General features: G+C 51.8%; 9 protein-coding genes across 9 annotated transcripts; 4 read left to right on the top strand and 5 right to left on the bottom strand.

The window, feature by feature from the left end:
• Positions 1 to 435: 435 nt before the first annotated feature.
• VFPPC_14626 (ornithine decarboxylase antizyme) lies at positions 436 to 1,452 on the bottom strand (the record flags this gene model as incomplete). The annotated part of the gene is made up of 3 exons (XM_018292394.1): positions 436 to 643; positions 715 to 1,202; positions 1,312 to 1,452. The coding sequence occupies 3 exons, from the start codon at positions 1,450 to 1,452 to the stop codon at positions 436 to 438; spliced, it is 837 nt and encodes a 278-aa protein (XP_018139490.1).
• A 1,268-nt stretch (positions 1,453 to 2,720) lies between these two features.
• Positions 2,721 to 4,870, bottom strand: VFPPC_09574 (UBA/TS-N domain-containing protein; the record flags this gene model as incomplete). The annotated part of the gene is made up of 4 exons (XM_018288090.1): positions 2,721 to 4,436; positions 4,499 to 4,609; positions 4,671 to 4,687; positions 4,756 to 4,870. 4 exons carry the CDS (start codon positions 4,868 to 4,870, stop codon positions 2,721 to 2,723), a joined length of 1,959 nt encoding a protein of 652 aa, XP_018139491.1.
• Positions 4,871 to 6,360: 1,490 nt separating this feature from the next.
• On the bottom strand, positions 6,361 to 6,510 carry VFPPC_18126 (hypothetical protein; the record flags this gene model as incomplete). The annotated part of the gene is made up of 1 exon (XM_022429782.1): positions 6,361 to 6,510. The coding sequence occupies one exon, from the start codon at positions 6,508 to 6,510 to the stop codon at positions 6,361 to 6,363; it is 150 nt and encodes a 49-aa protein (XP_022285194.1).
• A 1,189-nt stretch (positions 6,511 to 7,699) lies between these two features.
• VFPPC_14627 (oxysterol-binding protein) lies at positions 7,700 to 10,839 on the top strand (the record flags this gene model as incomplete). Its single annotated transcript, XM_018292395.1, has 3 exons — positions 7,700 to 7,735; positions 7,849 to 7,925; positions 8,004 to 10,839. 3 exons carry the CDS (start codon positions 7,700 to 7,702, stop codon positions 10,837 to 10,839), a joined length of 2,949 nt encoding a protein of 982 aa, XP_018139493.1.
• Positions 10,840 to 13,714: 2,875 nt separating this feature from the next.
• On the top strand, positions 13,715 to 15,303 carry VFPPC_16556 (1,3-beta-glucanosyltransferase gel1; the record flags this gene model as incomplete). Its single annotated transcript, XM_018294309.1, has 3 exons — positions 13,715 to 13,841; positions 13,987 to 14,647; positions 14,712 to 15,303. The coding sequence occupies 3 exons, from the start codon at positions 13,715 to 13,717 to the stop codon at positions 15,301 to 15,303; spliced, it is 1,380 nt and encodes a 459-aa protein (XP_018139494.1).
• Positions 15,304 to 16,110: 807 nt separating this feature from the next.
• VFPPC_14628 (enoyl-CoA hydratase/isomerase family protein) lies at positions 16,111 to 17,006 on the top strand (the record flags this gene model as incomplete). The annotated part of the gene is made up of 2 exons (XM_018292396.1): positions 16,111 to 16,465; positions 16,513 to 17,006. 2 exons carry the CDS (start codon positions 16,111 to 16,113, stop codon positions 17,004 to 17,006), a joined length of 849 nt encoding a protein of 282 aa, XP_018139495.1.
• Positions 17,007 to 18,167: 1,161 nt separating this feature from the next.
• On the bottom strand, positions 18,168 to 18,479 carry VFPPC_16557 (hypothetical protein; the record flags this gene model as incomplete). The annotated part of the gene is made up of 1 exon (XM_018294310.1): positions 18,168 to 18,479. One exon carries the CDS (start codon positions 18,477 to 18,479, stop codon positions 18,168 to 18,170), a length of 312 nt encoding a protein of 103 aa, XP_018139496.1.
• A 99-nt stretch (positions 18,480 to 18,578) lies between these two features.
• VFPPC_18125 (hypothetical protein) lies at positions 18,579 to 18,908 on the bottom strand (the record flags this gene model as incomplete). Its single annotated transcript, XM_022429781.1, has 1 exon — positions 18,579 to 18,908. The coding sequence occupies one exon, from the start codon at positions 18,906 to 18,908 to the stop codon at positions 18,579 to 18,581; it is 330 nt and encodes a 109-aa protein (XP_022285193.1).
• A 568-nt stretch (positions 18,909 to 19,476) lies between these two features.
• VFPPC_14629 (pgaD-like domain-containing protein) lies at positions 19,477 to 19,914 on the top strand (the record flags this gene model as incomplete). The annotated part of the gene is made up of 1 exon (XM_018292397.1): positions 19,477 to 19,914. One exon carries the CDS (start codon positions 19,477 to 19,479, stop codon positions 19,912 to 19,914), a length of 438 nt encoding a protein of 145 aa, XP_018139497.1.
• Between the last annotated feature and the right edge of the window lie 497 nt (positions 19,915 to 20,411).

Raw genomic sequence — 20,411 nt, 5'->3', positions numbered from 1 at the left:
GCACTTTTCAAGGGACATATTGATATTTCGGGATAAACAAGTTTCATTCAGTTTCACCTGCAAAAGAGGATTTCCTGCAAACTATAAAAGCTAGACTCGAACGACTGTGCTGTGAACTGATTCACCAGAAACTGTGACAAGCTAAACGTGACTAATTTGCATGCTACAACGCCTCCGGATCGTACATTGTAGATCAGACATAGACAAGTAATAGAACAAGAACAAAAGTACGAAAATAAAGTAGACTTTACACCTCGTGGTATTCGTGTGCCAGACGCCGGGAAGCATTTTACCGCTTTTGGTCAAACTGGAAAACAAAAAACGAATGGCAAATAGCTAAATCAAAGTAGAAGGCTGAAAAGTAACTCGAACGATTAAGCATGATTTCGATGCAGGCACACTCGGTCCAAATGGCATTAGAAAATGCAATCACTCCTAGAGCTCCATTCCCATGAATACCCATCGATTACTCGTGACATCGAGTTGGTGTGCCCAGTGGTCCAGAGTGGTCATTTCGAATCCTACCCACTGAAGACTCTTGGTCAGCTCGAGTGCCTCCTCAACGGGCATGCGACGATCCACGCAGTTGACAATGTGTGCGCAGTCCAAAGGTCCGTCGGCAAGCTCGATGAGAGCCATAAGACTAGGGCGAATAGTCAGTATCAAGTTCAGCCTGGAGAGGGACGTGTAGAAAAAAGTGGAACAGTGACTCACGCTTTCTTGAGATCTCTTCCCATGACGCCTTCAATGTCAAAAAAGACGAACAGCGATTTCTCATGTCCGTCATTTGCCACAAAGGCGCGGAAGCTCGCACCGCCAGCATAGTCCCAGACCTCCATCCAAGCATCAATCTCAAATCCATGCGACTTGATATCGGCGCTCTGCTGGAAGGCGTCGGAGAAGCGGTCCTCTGGCGGCGGCGTTTGTAAATAAGCACCTGACAGGCCGGATCCATTCATCGACAGGTTCCTCTCACCGTGGAAAACTGTCTTCATGGGCTCACAAAAGAATCTCTCACATTCTTCCCTGATCATGAGTGCTGCCCCCCCTCGTCGCTCCGGGCGACGGCGGCCCGAATTGTCACGCTTCTTATTCTTAGGAAGAAGAGCGAGCTCGTTGGACGAGGTCAGCGCGGCGAGGGGGGGGCTTGTTGGAGGAGAAGGAAGGCCTGAGGTAGGGACCTCAGGAATACCACTCCGCCCCTGGTAGATTGGTTAGCAGGGTGTCAATTGGCGGGGCTTCAAGAAGCCTATGGAGATAATCACCCATTCATATGAAGGAATGGGAATACTATAAAAACGTACCTGCAACCCCGGTAGTGCAGTAGTGGATGCCCTTAAGCTGGGCGGCAGAGTCGACAATGTAGCAGGAGGCAAGGACGTTGACTCGGGCAACAACGTCCTCGCCGTAATTACTACTACAATTTAAATTCTGGTTACTTAAAAGCGCCATTGTTATTGTTCCACGGTTGCTGTCTTGATATGTGTTTCGGTGGAGTTGAGAAGTCGTCGCGGGCAGTCTAGCTGGCGACGTCGGCAGAGTGTGTGGTGGTTGGATTGAAGTGGCGAATTGGGTCTGACAGATGTGTGGGCGCAAGAGCGACGATTTATAATCGGTGAAGATTTGGTAGCCTTGGTCCGTGGGACGGGAAATTAATCGAGATTGGTTTAAAGTGCGTTGCGTGATGCGTTTTTGCCTGGGCGAAGCGAAGCTGTGGTCGATTTTATTCGAGTTTGTGAAACCGGATGTCTGAGATGTGAGATGTGGGAGGAAGAAAAAGCGAAAATGGTTGGTGTCGGGGAGAGAGCGGTGACAAGTCAGCTGAGACACAGACCTGGACTGGACGCCCAGACCTCGACCCTTTGCCATGTTCAGGCGGCGCCGCAGTAGCCAACACTCAAACTTCCGGCCGGTTTGGGCGGGGCGGGGTCTTTTTGCCAAGCCCTTCAACACCGAGACCGTTAGAAATCCTGCCCAACTGTTTCCGACTTTTACTTTGCACTGTGTCTTCAGCGGGCGAGCTGGGAGTGTTCACCAACATTCGTGCCATTGATCACTTTGGCAGGCACGTTGATCACCCAAGGGTCTCGCTGTCTTTGTGCCTGTACAGTCCGTTTGGACCCCTCACATACTGTCTGCAGCCACGTGCATCCCTGCATCTCCAACCTGCCAATTGTGAGCCTTCTCCGCCAAGCCCGCCGCAGCCGTGAACCATACAGTAAACTCAGCTCGTCACCGTGCTGGTAATTAGATGGAGGATATGGGTTGCAGTATTGTGTCTTAATTTGGGCTGGGATTGCAAGGCTGGTACGCACTTGTCTCGATGTTGGTGTTGGGCACGAATCGGTTGTCAACTCGATATCCGGCGTGTGGCTGAGACACCATCACCAAGTCTGACTGAGAACATTGAAAGAACATTATGTGAACAGCAGCGAAGAACAGCAAATAGAGCCTACCCAATTCACGGATGAGCCATCATTAGCTACTGCGTCAATGCTCTCGGCCCAAATCATTTCTTTCCGTTTCCCACCGGACAGTGCACTTGTGCAACACACATTCGCACACTTGTAAGATCTTGTCAATGTCACACATCGGACTCAGTATGGATCTTCATTACACAACATTGCTATCTATATCATACAAGCCCACATCCATGTACACTCAACATGAATTATATTCAAATGCTTTAGTCCTTCATTTTTTGCCCTCCCTCATTACCATTATACATGTCTCGCGCTCAAGCTCGCAAATGCATCTGGGCTGTGTCGTCCATTCGTCCAAGCCATATCCATGCCAAGATTCATGCTTTCCCTACTGATATGCCTGCTTGATGTAAAAGGATCCGGCTGGGCCGTAGCTTGATTCATATACGGATTTGTGTTTCCGGGTATCGGCTGCGACACGCTTCGGGGCTGCTGGGGTGTCACTGGGAACGCTGGCGCAGACTGTGTGTATACGGCCTGGTTTTCCGGGATGCTCGGCGTTGTCGTCACTGTATTTGTATTTGTGGTCACAGGTTTTGGGATGCCTTGCACAGGCTGGTTGAACAACGCCATTATCGATGCTTTGTCATGCCGAGGCTGCTGGTAATATGGTTGCTGAGGGTGTTGCACCGCATAGGGTTGGGCCTGTGCTTGGGGCTGCGGCTGTTGCATACTGGTGAAGAAGGGATTTGCTGACGTTGCTAACGGTTGTGGTGACGCGCTCAGAAACGGCGATTGTGTGAAATTGGACTGAGCTTGCTCCGGTATCTGACCAAGCGACGGAGATGCTATTCTCGTTGGTGATCGCATGAAAGGATTGTTTGCGAATCCTCCCGGAGCAGTGTTCACCGTCAAACCTTGCTGCATCGGAGTCGGGCTTGATGGCTGAGAGTAGAATGGGTTGTAACCAGTCTGCATTGGCTGCTGGGGCTGAGGTATCGGCTGCGGGTATGTCATGCTGCTCTGGAAGTTCATCGTCTGATAGCTCTGTGGACTTGTCGGGGCAGAAGGGGACATGTATTGCTGATATGGCTGCTGTTGATACTGTTGTTGTGGAATTTGCACCGTATGTCCTCCATTAGTCTGGGTGAAGAAAGCCGGGTCTGACGTCGACACATTAAGACCTTGAAATGCCTGGCTAACAAGGTCGACCTGTTGTGAAGGAACTCCGAATGGATTATTCGTGCCATTGTATGGGTTTTTATTATGCAGCGTGCCGGTAGATTGGGCCGTTTGTGGTTGAGCCGGGGGCATCATGTCGAACGGGTTAGTAGACGTGGTGGACGAGGTAGTTGGTCGGTCAGACACCGGCTTCTGAGGAACGTTGAGACTCAGGCCCAAACCGGTTGAACCAGATGAGGAGTTTAACGGAGTCATGGATTTCGTTGCGCGCAGTGTAGGCTCTCGGGGAGGTGGTGCGGGTGCCGGCGATTGATTTGTGCCTTCTCCTAAGCGGACCAAGGCCTCAATCGCCCGTTCCAGGTTGCCATTGACTCCTTTAAGAACAATAGCATTGCGCTGAGCATCTTGAAACCCCATCTCCCGAAGCCTCGTCAGCTTCACTTCAGTATCATCCGGTCCATCATAATCCACGGTGGCTCCAAACAACTTGGAGGGCTTATTCGGCAGCGTCGGAGAAGCCAATGTACCAGCACTCGAGCTGCTTATGGTTCTTTGCTCCTTCTTTGCACGCGATGAAAGCGGGAATATGGATGAGGCTGATCGAAATCCGAATTTTGTTGAGTTCTTAGGTGGCAACGGCGGCGGCGTGCCTTCATCGGATCCCTGACTGCGCGGCTTGCTAGATTCGGCGGCGACATTATGAATGTATTTTTGGCGAATAAAGCGTTCCATGGCTGAGTCTGCCTCGTCAGCATCGATGGGTACAGGTGGTTTTCGGCCCGCGGGATTATATATCTGATTTGAAGCGACGTTTCCGACTTTGCGCATGTTCTGGAATCCTTTGTCAGTTATTTGGAGCCGAGACTTGGGATATAGATAGCAGAGCGGCGTACCTCGACTTGTTCGTTGGACCAGCTGTCCATACTTAGCGACTTGACTTTGGAGATGTGTGTGCCCAGTTTTCGGTGTATCGCAGCACAACGCATGCATAGAAAAACTCCCAACTATGGACTAGTTAGCAAATGGAAAAGCCGGATCGCACGAGGGAAATGACTGCTTCCATACACTCCATGATGCCCAGGCTGCAAAACGCAAGATGTCAGTATAGAATTCCAAGGGCGGAAATTTGGGATGAGAGGTTTTCACCAACCTGGGTTCCTCGTATGGCAGTCTGCGCATAAGTTATTGCCGGGGACTTTGTTGACGAGTTCTTGAAGAGCCTTCTCGTTGCGCGCCTGCTGGCGCTTGCTCAAGACGCTTGTCATGGTGTAGGACGATTATAGTGTACTATATATTGTAGGGTATTGCAAAAAATATTTGTTCAGGACTCCGTATGCAGGATAAAGCGCTTCGATAGCGAGGAAATCGAATTGGAATGGCGGGAATGAGCGTGGGAAGCAGTCGCGTGCGAGAAAAGACGGAAGTTATTCGCGGACCATGTTGAGGATGGACAAGGATCGGGAAGGGTCAGAAAGCAAATTTCGAGCACCCACGATTGTCGAGTAGAGGTTAGGACTTGACAGAGAGAAACAGGCGATGCAAAACAACAGGAAGAAGGACGGAAAAGCGTAGTAAGACGCTTAGGAGCGCAACTCTCAACCCGGACAAAAGGTTGCGATGTCGAAGAAGGTTCAATGTTCGAGGAGTGATGGACGATTTGGCAGAAAAGGAGAGTCAAATGCGGCCTAGCAAGCTCTCACCAATCAATAGAGTGCCCAAATGATACGAACTGGGGTCTTCAATCCCAGCCCAACGCATGGTCCGCTCCACAGTGGGGGTTTAGCCAAAATGGAAGTTGACCAGACTCGACGCTTGGCAGGTCAAAGTTGAGTTGAGTGCTCAAGTAGCGCCGAAGATTGATCCAGTTGACGGGTGTCGGGGGCTCCAGTCGCAGGTGAGTGGTCCATTTGTTGCAGGTCAAGCAGGTGACTGGAAGGGCAGAATCTGGCACCGGGCTTTTGGTGCCATTTTTGGTGATGGCGCTGCATGTCAGTCCAGGTGTCCCCCTGAATCCAACTGATCCGCCAACATTGAACCCTGAAGCTGTTTGGTGACAGATGACAGACAGACAACAGCTTCCAGTCTCAATACGGAGTAGTTTGCCCTCGATCTCCTCCGTTCTTGGACGCACCATGAAGAATTGGATCCCTTGGAACACCCATGGATGCAGACATTGGCACTATCGATGCAGGGTGCAGACCCCAAGGAATAATGGAAGGTTATATGCTTTTATGCCAGGCCGTCCATGTCACGACTTCACCTCATTATGTGACGATCTGCATGTCAACGCAAAACTGGGCGGGCAAGTTCCCGCACAAGACTGCAGGATTGTTCTTGGTGGAATGTCGCACGTGCTAAGAAGAATTCATAAATAGAATTAGTGTCTGGTCTGATAGGATTCTTCAACCGCCACCACCCACGGCAAAATTGGTCATGAACCAAGAGGCACGGTCCTTCGCCAAAGACGTTGACTCGAGTCAACCGTCGCCTTGCGTGGTCTATTTCAGAAGCATTGAGGCGACTGTGCCGTCGTTGGTGCAGTAGAAGTGCATGGTGGACGTGCCAGTCATATATCAATTGTATCCCAGCCTGTGCAGCACAGGACTATGCACAATAACCGTATGGTTTGAAAGGTAGAGCCAGGAACTCTGCTTGCTCCTCTTCCTGAGAATGCTTGACCCATATGGCCATGTACTTAAGTAGTCTGTCGACTGCTTAACTACAGGGCAGTCTTTGCAAGGCTCCAGCGACAACATTAAGACTTCGTCATCAATGCCGGTGCTTGCAGTGCCAAAAGATCGTAGATTATCAGACGGTTGCGCATGATGATATCGGCCAACATGTCCACATCACCCGCTGACACGAGTAAAGCGCAAGGCTGTTGATGGCACATACGAGACTTCATCCTTGTCAGCAGTTTCCCACGGCCGGATCAGACCGCGAGACACGAGACACCTGGCCTTGTTCGGAGGCCCTGGGGTGGCTGGCTGTCTTACTCAACCAGATACTTGTTTAAATGTGAATGTTTTAGTTGATTTTGCCATCCGGTTTCCCATATTTACCGATTACCGTGGCTTCCCGACTAAAACCAGATGAATCGGCCGGTGCGGTTGGAGGAGTTGGTCCGTACCTCCATCCGTGCATCCCGATGCCACATATGGAGATGGATAATCGCGCAACGACGGAGTGAGTGCTATTGAGGTAAACAAAATTGAAGGCCACATGGCAATGACCACATATTGTCGTGGAACAGAGATATTAATTCAGAGTGTTCATACTTCACATCGGACTTGCGTCTGCTGCGAGATGTGGCCGTGCACCAAGTGAAGCCAGCCAGCCTTGACATGTTCATGCCTTCCACTGACATTGGACAACATGGCATGAGCCACAGGTCATGCTTTGAGAGGCCACATGTCTAGTGTTCTCCAGTGCATCGTTCATGTTGCCAGTGACATGGAACTGCCTGGCCTGCTGTGCACATGCATTTGGCGGCGTGGCATAATTCAACATTGAACTGCTGGAGATGCACCGTGCAGTCGAGCAGTGTTCAGTGGTCAGCCCCATGTCAGCACCCTGCAAGGGTCAACTGGAGTCGCCAAGTCTCCGCTGCACATCAAATCGCCAACGTCCAAGCTGGTCCCAGTGCCAGCCAGTTCTGCTGGTCCAAAACATCCGGCTCCCGTTGGCCAGCTGCACGCATGTGTCCATGTCCTCTCGCCGTGACCAGCAGACTTCCGTGGCGCCCGACTGCAGCTCTCCGTATGATACCTCGGCCACTCTGGTCCCTTGACATCAGCTCTGCCTTGCACAAACTTCCTGCATCTCTGAGTTCAAAGCCTTATTACTCCCCGGCTTTTCCTTGCGATCGTGGGCTGCCGAGACCGACATCAGCGACAGCCACACCAACCCAACCCTTTCCCAACCCGCCAAGTCGGTGCCTACATATACTACGCCAGGGGAGACATGGCATGCTGTTGAGAGGACATCTCCTTGTGTACTCTCGTTCTTGCTGCATGTGCCTTTCCAGCCGCGCTTCTCACCACCTCTAGACTTCCTCCCTCCCACACCGAGCCTGCGGTGCAACAACAGGCATCATGGCTGGCATTGAGAAGCTTGAGGTCCATAGCAAGGTAAGGGACAGCTGTCACTCTCCCCGCCCCCGCGCCAGCAGAGCCCAGCATCTGATCCCAACATCAATCATGGCTACTATCTTCAAGTTCGCGCTGACCAGATCCCCAAACAGTCATACATCGTCCGCTGGGTGAGGGTCGACGAGGATAACACCCTCTCGTGGAGTGTGCAGCCGAACAAGAAGTCCATGTCAGTGCCTTCGAGACCGAATGTCAAATAACACAGCTCCTACGACCGCAAACATTGCTGACACTTTTACTACAACAGTAACTTTGGCATTGTGAAGCATCCAGGCAGCGGCGCAACTACCATCCTCGCCGCGAACGGTGACGAGCTCGACGGCGGTCCAATTCACGGAACCACGGATGGCAAAGGCAGTCGATTCCCCAAAAAGGAGACTACAGCGCAAGACCTCTTAATCGGCAAGGGCTTCATCCCCATCTCTTGGCATGGGAAGTGCGAGGCGGACAAGGTCTCCAGGGGTACACACGATGTTCACCCTGGCGATGGCGGCATGTACGGGCTAGTTTTCGACAACACCTTTTCCAAGCAAACCTCCAAGACGGCTACATTCGTTGTTCTCACCTATCCAACCGGCGCCCCGCCCCAGACGACGAATCACCTGCCCAACCTGCAGTTGCCGAATGCTCAGAACAGCCAGTCCAGTCTGGGAAAGCATACTAGCCCAAACAATGAGAACGGTCCCTCGGCATCCGTAGATAGTCTCCCGAGCCATGGACGTGGACGAGCAACTTCTTCAGCCGGCAAGAGCGACACTACTGGTGCGCCTCTGGCCTATCACGTCGGCACGCTCTCCAAGAGACGTCGCAAGAAGGGACAGGGCTATGCCCGCCGCTTCTTCTCGCTGGATTATTCGACTTGCACTCTATCGTACTACTACAACCGAAACTCGTCTGCCTTGCGCGGAGCCATTCCTCTTAGTCTAGCTGCCATTGCCGCTGATGAGAGACGCAGAGAAATCAGCATTGATTCCGGGGCCGAGGTTTGGCATCTGAGGGCGCCAAATGACAGGGAGTTTCAGGACTGGGCGCGAGCACTGGAGCGAGCTAGTCGCCTCGCTCGCGGCCTCGAGACACTCACCAAGCCGTCAAAGCCCACTTTGAAGCTCGATGGCCGCGTGCTTAAGCAGACGCCGGAATTATGCCAGACCGAAAACGTTGAATGGCAGCAAGTTGAGACCCTTGTCAGTCGTGTAGTAGGAACAAGGGATGCCCTCCGCCGGTTGACCAAGGAAGTTGCCCAATTGCCGAAACCGTCACCTAGTGGACAGTTTTTGTCCCCTGGTTCTGTAATCTCAAACGAAGATGGAAAGGATGGTTACTTCCCGCCAGCAGCGGAAAAGAAGTCATTCTGGAAGCGCAAATCTAGTGCATCTGGCCTCAACCCAACATCTGCTCAACAAAACTCGCTATCCTCTCCGGCTCTGCCATCACCAGGAGGCACCACTGGTGCCGCAGATACTATTACCCGTCGCGCGTCTAAGCGAAGGTCTCGTGGTGTAACCCAGGAGGAGAAGTCTCTGCATGGTCACTGCGAAGCTCTACTAGCCGATCTCGATTCCGTTGTCTCCGAGTTTACCGCCCTGATCGCGAATAGTAAGCGACGCCGTTTGCCTCACCCTCCATCCGCCGGAGGCGCTTCTCGTATGAGCATTGAAACAACATCCACAGACGAATTCTTTGATGCCGAGGATGCAAAATCTGGTGTTGTCAAGATTGATGGTAGCGAAGACGAATCACCAGAAACCGATGCCGAAGAGGAATCCATTCACGAAAGCTCGTCCATTTCCTCAATCGAGGATGAAGAGGGAGTCGGTGCAGAAGGGGCTGGCGACGTCTATCCTGTTCGGCCGAAAAATCTCACACCTCTCCCTCTAGACCAAGCCATCACTCGAAGAACCGGAATTCCACCTGCCCTAGTCCAACCACCTAGTCTAATTGCATTCGTTCGCAAGAATGTCGGAAAGGATCTTAGCACGATCAGTATGCCTGTGTCCGCCAATGAACCCATCTCCCTACTCCAGAAGGTTGCTGAGCCACTCGAATATGCCCAACTGTTGGACAAGGCGGCTAGGCAGAAGAGCGCAACAGAACGACTACTCTTTGTCGCCGCATTTGCAGTATCTCAATTCAGCGGCGGCCGAGCCAAGGAACGAGCTATTCGCAAACCGTTCAACCCCCTCCTTGGTGAAACGTTTGAACTTGTCAGGACAAGCAGGGATATTCCAGGTGGTTTCCGACTTCTCGTAGAAAAGGTTCAGCATCGACCCGTCAGGCTAGCCATGCAAGCTGACTCGGCAAACTGGTCATTCTCCCACTCACCCGCTCCTGGGCAAAAGTTCTGGGGCAAGAGCGCCGAAATTACCACAGAGGGCCGCGTGCGAGTCGTCCTGCGCTTGGCAGACGGCAACGACGAGCTATATTCTTGGAACATTGCAACCATGTTCCTCCGGAACGTCGTCATGGGCGAAAAGTACGTCGAGCCCGTAGGAACAATGCACGTATCCAACGACACAACCGGCCACAAAGCCAGCGTCGAGTTCAAAAGCAAAGGCATGTTTGGCGGGCGGGCCGAAGACGTTCACGTCACTACATTTAGTCCCGACGGCAGCGACACTGGCAGCGGTCTAACCGGCACATGGACCGGCAGCCTCAAAACCGTCGGTCCCGGCAAAGCAGCCAGCGAGGAAATCTGGCAGGCCGGCAAAATGGTGGACAACCCATCCCAAACCTACGGCATGACGCTCTTTGCCGCTCGTCTCAATGAAATCACCGAAATCGAAAAGGATAAAATGGCCCCTACGGACACGCGACTGCGTCCGGATCAACGCCTCGCTGAGAAGGGCGACTTGGACGACGCCGAGAAGTGGAAACACAACTTGGAGGAGGCGCAGCGTGCTCGGCGCCGAGAGATGGAAGACAGGGGGGATGTTCATCGGCCAAGGTGGTTCGTGAAGGCGGACGATAGTCCTGATGGGGAGGAGGTATGGAAGATTAAGACTGGTAAGGAGGGATACTGGGAGGAGAGAACCAAGGGGAATTGGGGTGGTTTACCGGAACTCTTTGACGTTCCTGAGTTGTAGAGGACGAATTTGTTTGGGTAGATTCCCTTGGGAATGCATAGTCTTGAACTTGTTGCACCGTGTTTGCCTTGTCGGTGATGTTACCTGTGACTGAGGAGATGTTTCTCGTGTCGGACTGCAGATACCAAATGCGGCTATTGAGATGGCAGATGCGATATTGGTAGCAGAGCTACAACCTGTGGTCATAAGTATTTGCCCGCCTTAGTATGAAATAGTCGCGTCAGGATGGGCAACTGTATGTTCGTGAGTCCATACGGAACACAATGTAGCCTGCGGATGACGGTAAAGAAAGTTGTCACCTAATGTGTCAAAATAGTCCATGTTAACGTTTGCTTATTTGTCGAGTTGCCTATTGTGACAAAATATTCGCCTAATGCTGGGACATTATTTTAGTAGAGACTGCACCACTAAGATTAACGAGCGATTACGTTCAACTAGAGTCTTGGCAACAGGGTTTTACGAACGTCAACTACACCACACCAAGATACCGTTGGCGGCGTTACGGATCGAACCTAGCCTCCATTATAGCCTAGAAGGCCAGCATCATCTTACACGCCGAGAACAGACGATTAAGACAAGTTCTCTCAAAAACAACGCATCACTATCATGAACTGACCATCAATTATTTACGCCTCTTGAGTGCCGAATGCCGGTTCGAGATTCAACTGGAAACGCCCCTGACGATCGCGCTACAAAGTGGATAAGGGTAATGTCCAAAGCAACAGGCGCGTAAAGCCTCACGGTCAGACTAGCCAGGGAAGAGATGGGGTAGCGAAACAACCCTTGGCTCTCGTGTGAACCCTTGCTGGACGACCCTCAATGACGTGTGGTGAGCCTGGGAGTGAGGGTCTTGACGGCTATCTGCATTTCAAGAGTCTTGAACTGGCCGCTGAGTCAAGATGTGCTTGCTACCTTGAGACGGAACACTCATAGTGACGAGACGCTTGGTATGGTTGCCCGTACCTGTTACCGGGTTAAGTGGATGAGTGTTCTAACTATAGAAAAGGTGCGTATTGACCCCGTCGGTTTGGAAGAAATGGAACATTTACAATGACTTGGCTTCGTTTGGTCCCTAACACGAGCGAGGCTGTGCACACACCAGACCAGGACTGCTAGATGTGAAATTTTACACCCACCAGACTGCTCTCCAGCACGCCTGACGTATCCAGCAGCGGGTGGAAAGGGAATGGTCGTGTTTGCGTGTCCCAGGATTGTTCACGCACCCCCTCTCCCGCCAACCCTCATACAGTGTGGAGAAGTTGCGGATGGGTGGCAGTGGGTTTCAGGGGCAGGCCTGGCTCGGACGGGGACGATCGGGCATGGATCATGAATCTGTAACTGATGGGCGACTCGTTTCAAGACATCGAGGCGCAGAAGGGCAACTATTTCGCAACTAGTTGACATTGTTGGCCGGCTAAGATGGAAATCAACAAACATTGTCTGTAGTACCCATCGTGTCGTAGTTGAAGATGGACAGGTGTTGCATGTGTGCAGCGAATGCAAGCAAATTTGCGCTGAACTGGTTGAGAGAGTAAGCCAACGCAATCAGGCCCGATAGAACACGAACTCGGTCTCTCTCAAGCAGTCGTGCCAGGGATTCTGTTTGAACAATCAGTAGAACTCGATCATGTAGAGTCGTGCATAGCAAATTGGCATAGGAGCCTGAGCCTACAACTGTTCCCGCATACTTAGCGGCATGGGAATCAGACGTCGCAATCATGCAAATGGGGTTAATGAGGCGGCAGCATGAAGTTTCATTCACACTGTATCCCTGGAAAACAAATCAGTTGTGGCTCCATCTCCCTTCTCGTCTTGACAGATGGATCAGGAATAGATCAGGAGGGACTCGTGAGGACTTGCTTTTCCAATATTGGTAGACACCGAATTCTCCTAGAGTGAATCCGTGGCATCCGATCACGATTAATATTGGTTATGCCCCGTTACTGTTTGAGGACGACTCGTCCGCTTAGATCCTGTGGCTTTGAATTTGGTCGACTTGGAATACCCGCGTCTCTCAAGGTTTGGCGAGCAGTCAAAACGAGCTTGGCGGCGCTTCTTGTGTTGTCCCGTTTATCCACCACCAGCGTGGATTGACCAGTAACATGGGTGGGAAAGTGGCTCAGTGCCGTTGAATGGGCAAGCCATTGTTCCGTGTCCCTGGCCAGATTCCTGCGAGAGGAGGTTTGAAGGTTCGAATGGCACAGGAGGATGGCACGAGAGGGTGACTAGAGGCATTGTTTTGGAGTGGTGGTGCGTGGATCAATCGAGGCACCCCTGAGATGCTGGCAAGAGGGAGGGAGCAGAAACAACATGGGCGATCTCTCGAGTAGCAATTGATGGCCACACCCCCTGATGCCTTTTCAACCGCCAAGTCGCACAGTGACCAGCTTCAAGCCTCCACCGGTATGGTCAGTCTGGTGTATTGGACATTGAACATGAATGGTTGTGCCTGGACCCAGTCCAACTCTGGCATGTCAGTAGTGCTGTCTTGGACTTTTGGTACATGCACGCGCAAGTCTCATGTTGGCTGGCTGTGAAGGTCCGTCCTTCCATACAGTATGTCCTCCCCTCTCTCTCGCGCCTCCCTCTTGTAGAACCTCCTTCTCTCTTCCAACAACACCTTGCTGGTTACTTCTTCGTGCGGCTTCCACTTCATTGGCATTGTTCCAACTCCCTCGTTGTTGGACCTTTCACTTTTTCTTCTTCTTTTCTTTCTAATTTGTACGCCTGGCTATTAATTATTTCGGCCTCGCTGACTTCCTCTCGCTGACTTCCCTCCACTCTCTCGGGGATTTTATTACCATCAATTCGTACCATTAAAATCACGACAACTGTACTTGATACCGTTTGCCTTACCGCCTGATAGCAATTGAACATGAAGGGCTTCGTATTTGCGTCGGCCCTGGCTGCCATTGGCGCCGTCAGCGCATCGCCGACTCCCACCGAACAGGAGCCTCCCACCAAGCGCGATACCTTCCCTACCGTCACAGTTTCCGGCAACGGTAAGCCACCTCAGTTCCCTCTATTCTAAACATGTAGACGCGCTTTATATTCGCCTGGATACCTGGCGGTGGTACTCCTCACGGCTTTCTCCGCCTCGACTATCTGGCGTCTTTAACCAGACTTGTGCTAACATCATTTGTCCAGCTTTCTGGAAAGGCAAGGAGCGATTCTACCTGCGCGGTATTGACTATCAGCCCGGCGGCTCTTCAGCCAACGAGGATCCTCTTGGCGACACTGACGTCTGTCTCCGCGATATTGAGAACTTCAAGGACCTTGGTGTCAACACAATCCGTGTCTATGCTGTCGACAACAAGCTCAACCACGACAAGTGCATGAAGGCTCTTCAGGATGCCGGTATTTATCTGGTCCTCGATGTCAACAACCCCAAGTACTCCATCAACCGTGGCAACCCCGGTCCCTCGTACAATGCCAAGTACCTCCAGAGTGTCTTTGCCACCGTCGAGATGTTCGCCAAATACCCCAACACTCTTGCCTTTTTCTCCGGTAACGAGGTCATCAACGACGAAAAGAACACCGACAAGTCTGCTCCCTATGTCAAGGCTGTTACTCGTGACATGAAGAACTACATGAACTCCCGTGGTCTCCGCAAGGTTCCAGTCGGCTACTCCGCTGCCGATGTCTCTTCCAACCGAATGCAGACAGCTCTTTACATGAACTGCGGCTCCGATGACATGCGATCCGATTTCTTCGCTTTCAACGACTACTCTTGGTGCAACACCAACTTCAAGCAGGCAGGCTGGGACCAGAAGGTTAAGAACTTCACCGACTACGGCATTGCTATCTTGTAAGTTGCAGTTTCCACCCGCATTGGGCGCAGTGAATCAAAGACTGACGGTATTATCTTACAGCTTGTCCGAGTACGGATGTATTGACAACCGGCCTCGTAAGTTTGAGGAGGTTGCTGCCATGATGGACAGCGAAATGACTGGGGTCTACTCTGGTGGTCTGATGTACGAGTACTCGTATGAGGACAACAAGTACGGCATCGTTCAGCTCAAGGGCGGCCTCAAGGCCAAGACTGTCGAGAAAATGGATGAGTACGACGCCTTCAAGTCTGCTCTCAAGGCCAATCCTGCCCCCACTGGCGCCGGCGGTGCTGCTTCGACCACCCACTCCGCCAGTTGCCCTACGTCTGATGCTGGATGGCAGGTTAACCCCAGCCTCGTCCCTCAGATGCCCGATCAGGCTCAAAAGTATATGAAGAGCGGCGCCGGCCAGGGCCCTGGCTTTGACCTCGATGGCGATGGTTCCCAGAACGCTGGTGACAGCGGTACCGCTACCGCTAGCGTCACTGGCGGCTCAGCATCTCCCACTGGCAGCGGCGGAGCTAAGGAGTCCGACAGCGCAGGTGTCTCGACCCTTGGCGCCGTTGATAAGGCACCTTATATCGTCACTGGCCTTACAGTCCTTTTCACTCTGTGCGGCACCTTGCTTCTGTGAATACCGTCTGAAAATGGCCGCGATGGAATTGGTTGGTTTCTGCTTTTTTAACTCTTTTTTTGCGCGGGCAAGGACAGGGCATGTAAATCAGTTTGGTGCAGGCACAATGACAAAAACTGTCTGAACCTTGGAGAGGGAGGCTATGTACTGTTAATGGTTATCAAATCGACACTTTGCTTCGTAGTGGTTCGCTTGGCTAGTGGTCAGATTGACTGCTTGGCCTTGAGGTAACGGTAGTAATCCATGTTAGGCTACGGCCGCAATGTTCATAAAAGATAATTTATCGACTTGACAATGGGAGTGAATCTTGACAGCAATAGAAGTTAACGGACTTGGAGCTGGCATGCCTGCCGTGTTTCAGGGCATGAATTCTATCAGTGGAACCACGATATCACTCCTTTGTTAACAAATACGGGATAGCCAATACTCAGATGTATGGCAATTTTCAGAGTGGGTTCAAGTTCGCATTCGCATCACACCAAGTGTTAGCAAAGTATCAAATATCAAAGCCCAAACGGACGGATGCTTGGAAGAATTGGTATGGACCCTTTGCATGTGAGGTTGACACTTCATGCAGACTGGGGAAAGTGGAGACGAAGTGAACAGAGCCTCGGCTCCGCGGCGATTAGCTCATCGCAACCGGCGGCGCAACCGACTTGACGATGGACCTCTAAATTCAAGCTCCATCATAGCCGTGACTACATTTAAATTGAAGCAGCGCAGCACGAGTTTTATATCGTGGGAGAATTCTACAAGACCAATCAATTGCAGGCGCCCTTCTTTTAACCGCTGTCCACTTCCACCACCATGGCGTCCGCCTACTCCTCCTACGAATTCATGCGGGTGACCTTTCCCTCGCCCTTTGTCGCACATCTCGAAATCAACCGCCCTGCAAAACTGAACGCCTTCTCGAGAGCAGTGTGGCTTGAATTCGGCCGTGTGTTCCGCCAGCTTAGCGATGATTCGGACGTGCGGGTTGTGGTGTTGAGCGGCGCGGGCGATAGGGCTTTTACGGCGGGTTTGGATGTTTCGGCTGCGAGCTCTGAGGGGCCGTTGTCTGGAGAGGGGGGGGATCTGGACCCCGCGAGGAAGGCGAAGGCTTTGAGGGGGCATATTGAGGAGTTTCAGACTTGTATTTCCGAGATGGAGAAGTGTGAGAAGCGTATGTGTTCCTCTTTGTAGTCTATTGGTCTATGCTAACTTGTCTAGCGGTGATCTGTGTCCTCCACGCCGTCTCGCTAGGTCTCGCCATCGACATCTCGTGCTGCGCGGACGTCCGTCTCGCGGCCTCGAATACCCGCTTCGCCGTCAAGGAGGTGGACATTGGGCTCGCGGCGGATATCGGCACGCTGGCTCGTCTACCCAAGATTGTGGGCTCTACGTCGTGGGTCAAGGACGTATGCATGTCTGCCAGGGACTTTGACGCTCGCGAGGCGCTGCAGGTCGGCTTCGTGAGCCAGGTGCACGAGGATAAGGAGCGGACGGTGCAGGCGGCGCTGGAGATGGCAGGCCGGTTGGCGGAGAAGAGTCCCGTTGCGGTGCAGGGCACGAAGGAGCTTTTGAATTATGGGAGGGAGAATGGCACGGCGGCGGCGCTGAGATATACGACTATTTGGAATTCGGTGGCGCTGCAGGCGGGTGATGTGCCGAGTGCGTTGATGAGTGTGTTTTCGAAGAAGAAGCCTACGTTTGAGAAGTTGTAGTTTATAAGAATAGATGTGTCGTGTTGTATTTTGTGTTATTCGGAACCTGATTCATCGATGGGGGGGAGATTTTCCTTGAGGCGCTTTGTAGAAAGATGGTTAGTTGTAGTTCGTAGGGCGAGAATGTTGATGTGGTGGTGAAACGCACGTCTTCGAGCTTTTGCTTAAGTAGGGGGACCATGTTCTCCTTGACTACGACGCGTTCCTCATCTAGGTCCTCGATAATAAAATCATGGTTGGCGCTGTCGATGTTTACTATGATGGATTTTATCGATGGATCGCACTCGATGAGCACGCCTGGTGTTGGTTAGTTGGCGTCAACGATTCGGGGATTCTGGAGTAAGGACAGGGGAAAAGAATGGGGCGAACCTCGAATTGCGCGTGGCATGTTGGGATTGCGCCTGGGGGTTACTGGCGAGTAGTTGGTGTCGGTGATGCAGCTATGAGAGTTGTGAAGTTGTCGGGACTGGAGCTGACATTTGTGACAGGCGTGAAGAGATGTGGGTCCTCAGCCTCGGTGGGCTAACAAGCTGATATGGCCATGGCTTGACGAATATTTGTGCTGTGGACTTTTTGAATGTTGGACTCTGAATGAGGGAGTTGTGTAATTTTGATGTAATTGCTGATGGGTGTATTTTCGTGCAATAGTTGACATTTCCGTACGGTTTCAGTGGTTCGTGAGGAACGACAGTGAACGATATCTTATCACGCTGGTGGCGTAATACGTGGTTCTGCAGTCTGTGGTCAAAGGTATTTGAACATATCCAAGTATACACTAACACAGCTCAATATGCCTTAGCACATAACGTGATATGCGATACCTTCCTTCCCTTGTTCGAATACTTTTGACCCCCCACTGTAGTTATATGCAAGATTACGCATGTTTTGGTATCAGAACAAACTTTCATGATATCTATGATACCAAATTGCGGGATAGTTCTGCACCACAGGTGATAGATTAATAGACTATTGACCAGTACGCCTTGCATATCTGAATACTCCAAGAATTGGGCTATTACTCCACTTGAGCACTTCACAGCTCGAATACGTTGGGTCTCTCCCGACGCAAAGAGCATAATTACCCAACAAACTTTCTGTAACTGATATTGGCCGATTCTGCGGCCACCAGGGCGGATTGCAATACGAGGCGGCTACGGTCCATTAACTTTGGCCTTGCTTCTGACCTGAAGCCTCACCTATCGTCACTGAAACGACATGGCTAAACTGGCTGCAGGATGCTGTGGGTGAGCCAGAGGGGCATATTTGACAACAGAGGCTGTCATTCTGTCGTATTTGCAGATTTATGGCAGTGCTTGTCATGACAAATTGTGGGAAATGGGGAAGGGCATCTTGAGTTGGCAATGCCGGAGATAACATTTGATGTGTGATGTAAAATCTACGTGCCAATCGCCTACCTAGGTAGGTATTCCTGGGACAATGAGGTCGATCTGCTTGCAAGGATTTTGATTCCATTGAAGTGCCGTAAACCCGAACGAGCCGTGTCCAGTCAAGTTAGTAACTGGAACAGCCTGGCCTGGTCTTGTCCGAGCCGACCAGGTTGAATTTTTCCAGTCAAGTCACCAAAAATCGACCACGACACCTGAAAACAGCCAGTACATGCCCAACCAGACCACTAAGACCAGACTCTTCTCCACTCGCCCGCCCAACCACCGATCGATCTGCTCCTCCTCCAACTCCAATCTTGTCCCCGCTACACCCGTCATACAGGCCGACCAACGCCATCCTGATAATAGCTCCAGATGGTGCACCAAAAGCAGCCCGAAAAATTGCCTGGCCCTTCCTGGAGGCCCTCCGTTGCTCATTCCTGGCTGCCACGGATCCAGAAGGCGTAAACCATAGCCGCTCCGCAAGGTTCACGCCCGGGTCTCGTTTCGCCACCATGTGCGTATTCTTGTTGCTGAGCTGCGTGTTCGCTGTGCCTCGCTGCAAAAGCTAAATCGGATTGCGTGGTCTACCTTGGGTGCTAAGCTGCTCCCCTCCATGCAAGTCCCGTACGTGCCGTGGGTTGTCAGCCGTTTTGGCATGAGATACTGGTGCGGTCTTGGTGGGATAAAAAGGTGGGTTGTGTCCGCTTCGTGCAATGATGTCCAAGACCTTGACATCACCGGCTCGTGATTCAATCTCGGCACTTGCGCTGCCGTGGTTTGGGATGACGGCATTTATATACTGCCAGTGTTGAAACATTGGTACAAAAAAATCGACTGTCTTTTCGATTTCGGTTTTTGTTAGTGGTGTTTGTTTGCTGGTGGGATACCCGGCCTGTATCAAGAAGACGAGGTATCACCAGCTTGGGCACAATTACGAGAACCGCAACCGTCGAGTATCGACTATTCTAACCGGCATAAAACGTTTTTCGACACCTGCAAATGCTAAAAACCCGACAAATTCTACAAACTATCCGATTTGAGACATCACATCAACGCCTGGGTAATTCCTAGGTACACTCGACATGTCGACCACTAGCAGCAGCGGCGGTGGCATGTCCACAGAGCCCTTCGTCTGGGTCATCATACCTCTTATCGCCGTCTTCTCCGTCGGCACATTCATAGCATTCGTATGGAACCGCCATAGACGAAGACGTAATCCTGACCGACACGCTTGGCCCGAGGACCGAGTCCTCGTCGGTAGTGCCTACGTCAGATATCGGCGTGGAATGAGGTGGTCGCCGTGGTCGGAGACACGATCGATGGAAGGGCTGAATGAGCTGGGCGAGGCGCCTCCGCCGTACGACACGAAGAAGCCGCCTGCGATACAGGATCGGCATGGGAGAAGACGGGACGCTGGCGAGGAGGGTACAGAGTTGAGGGATCTGGAAGCTGGGGGGCGGCCGCCCGAATATCCTGCTCATCCGCCTCCGGCTGTGACAACAGATAGGAGGGCTTCGTGAATCGGTGTATGACGTTGGTTGAATGGAGGTGGATATAAAATTGGTTTTGGCTGTGGCAATGGGAGTCCGCGGATGGGGCTATATGCATGGAATCTTGACTTGGATGGATTTTGTGTTTATTTCAACGGCGTTTTGGCGATGGATATCCAAACGGCGTCTGGTTTGGTATGCTGTGTGAATTTAGGATCATCTTGCCGTGTTTGTTTATAGCACCAAGTAATCGATATAATTGAAGCCCCAACGGTGTGCAGCCGCTGGCGAATCCTCGTCTGATTAGGTACCTGAAGGAGGCGGCCGCCAAAGAGTCACGGGAATGATGGAGGACCAAGTGATACTGTGCAGATGAGCAGGGTCAAATACACCCAGCTGCCAAGTTTGCTGCATCTTGTCTGGGATGCTGGTGGCGATTCACGTCAGTGGTTTGTGTTCGACTCAGACAATCACCCTATGCCACGATATTGTCGTACAACCACCTTCAAGGCTGACTTGAAGTTTCA

The sequence above is a fragment of the Pochonia chlamydosporia genome, chromosome 7 (genome assembly GCF_001653235.2).
Source record: "Pochonia chlamydosporia 170 chromosome 7, whole genome shotgun sequence".
Taxonomy (NCBI): domain Eukaryota; kingdom Fungi; phylum Ascomycota; class Sordariomycetes; order Hypocreales; family Clavicipitaceae; genus Pochonia; species Pochonia chlamydosporia.
This window is presented reverse-complemented; position numbering and strand designations above follow the sequence as displayed.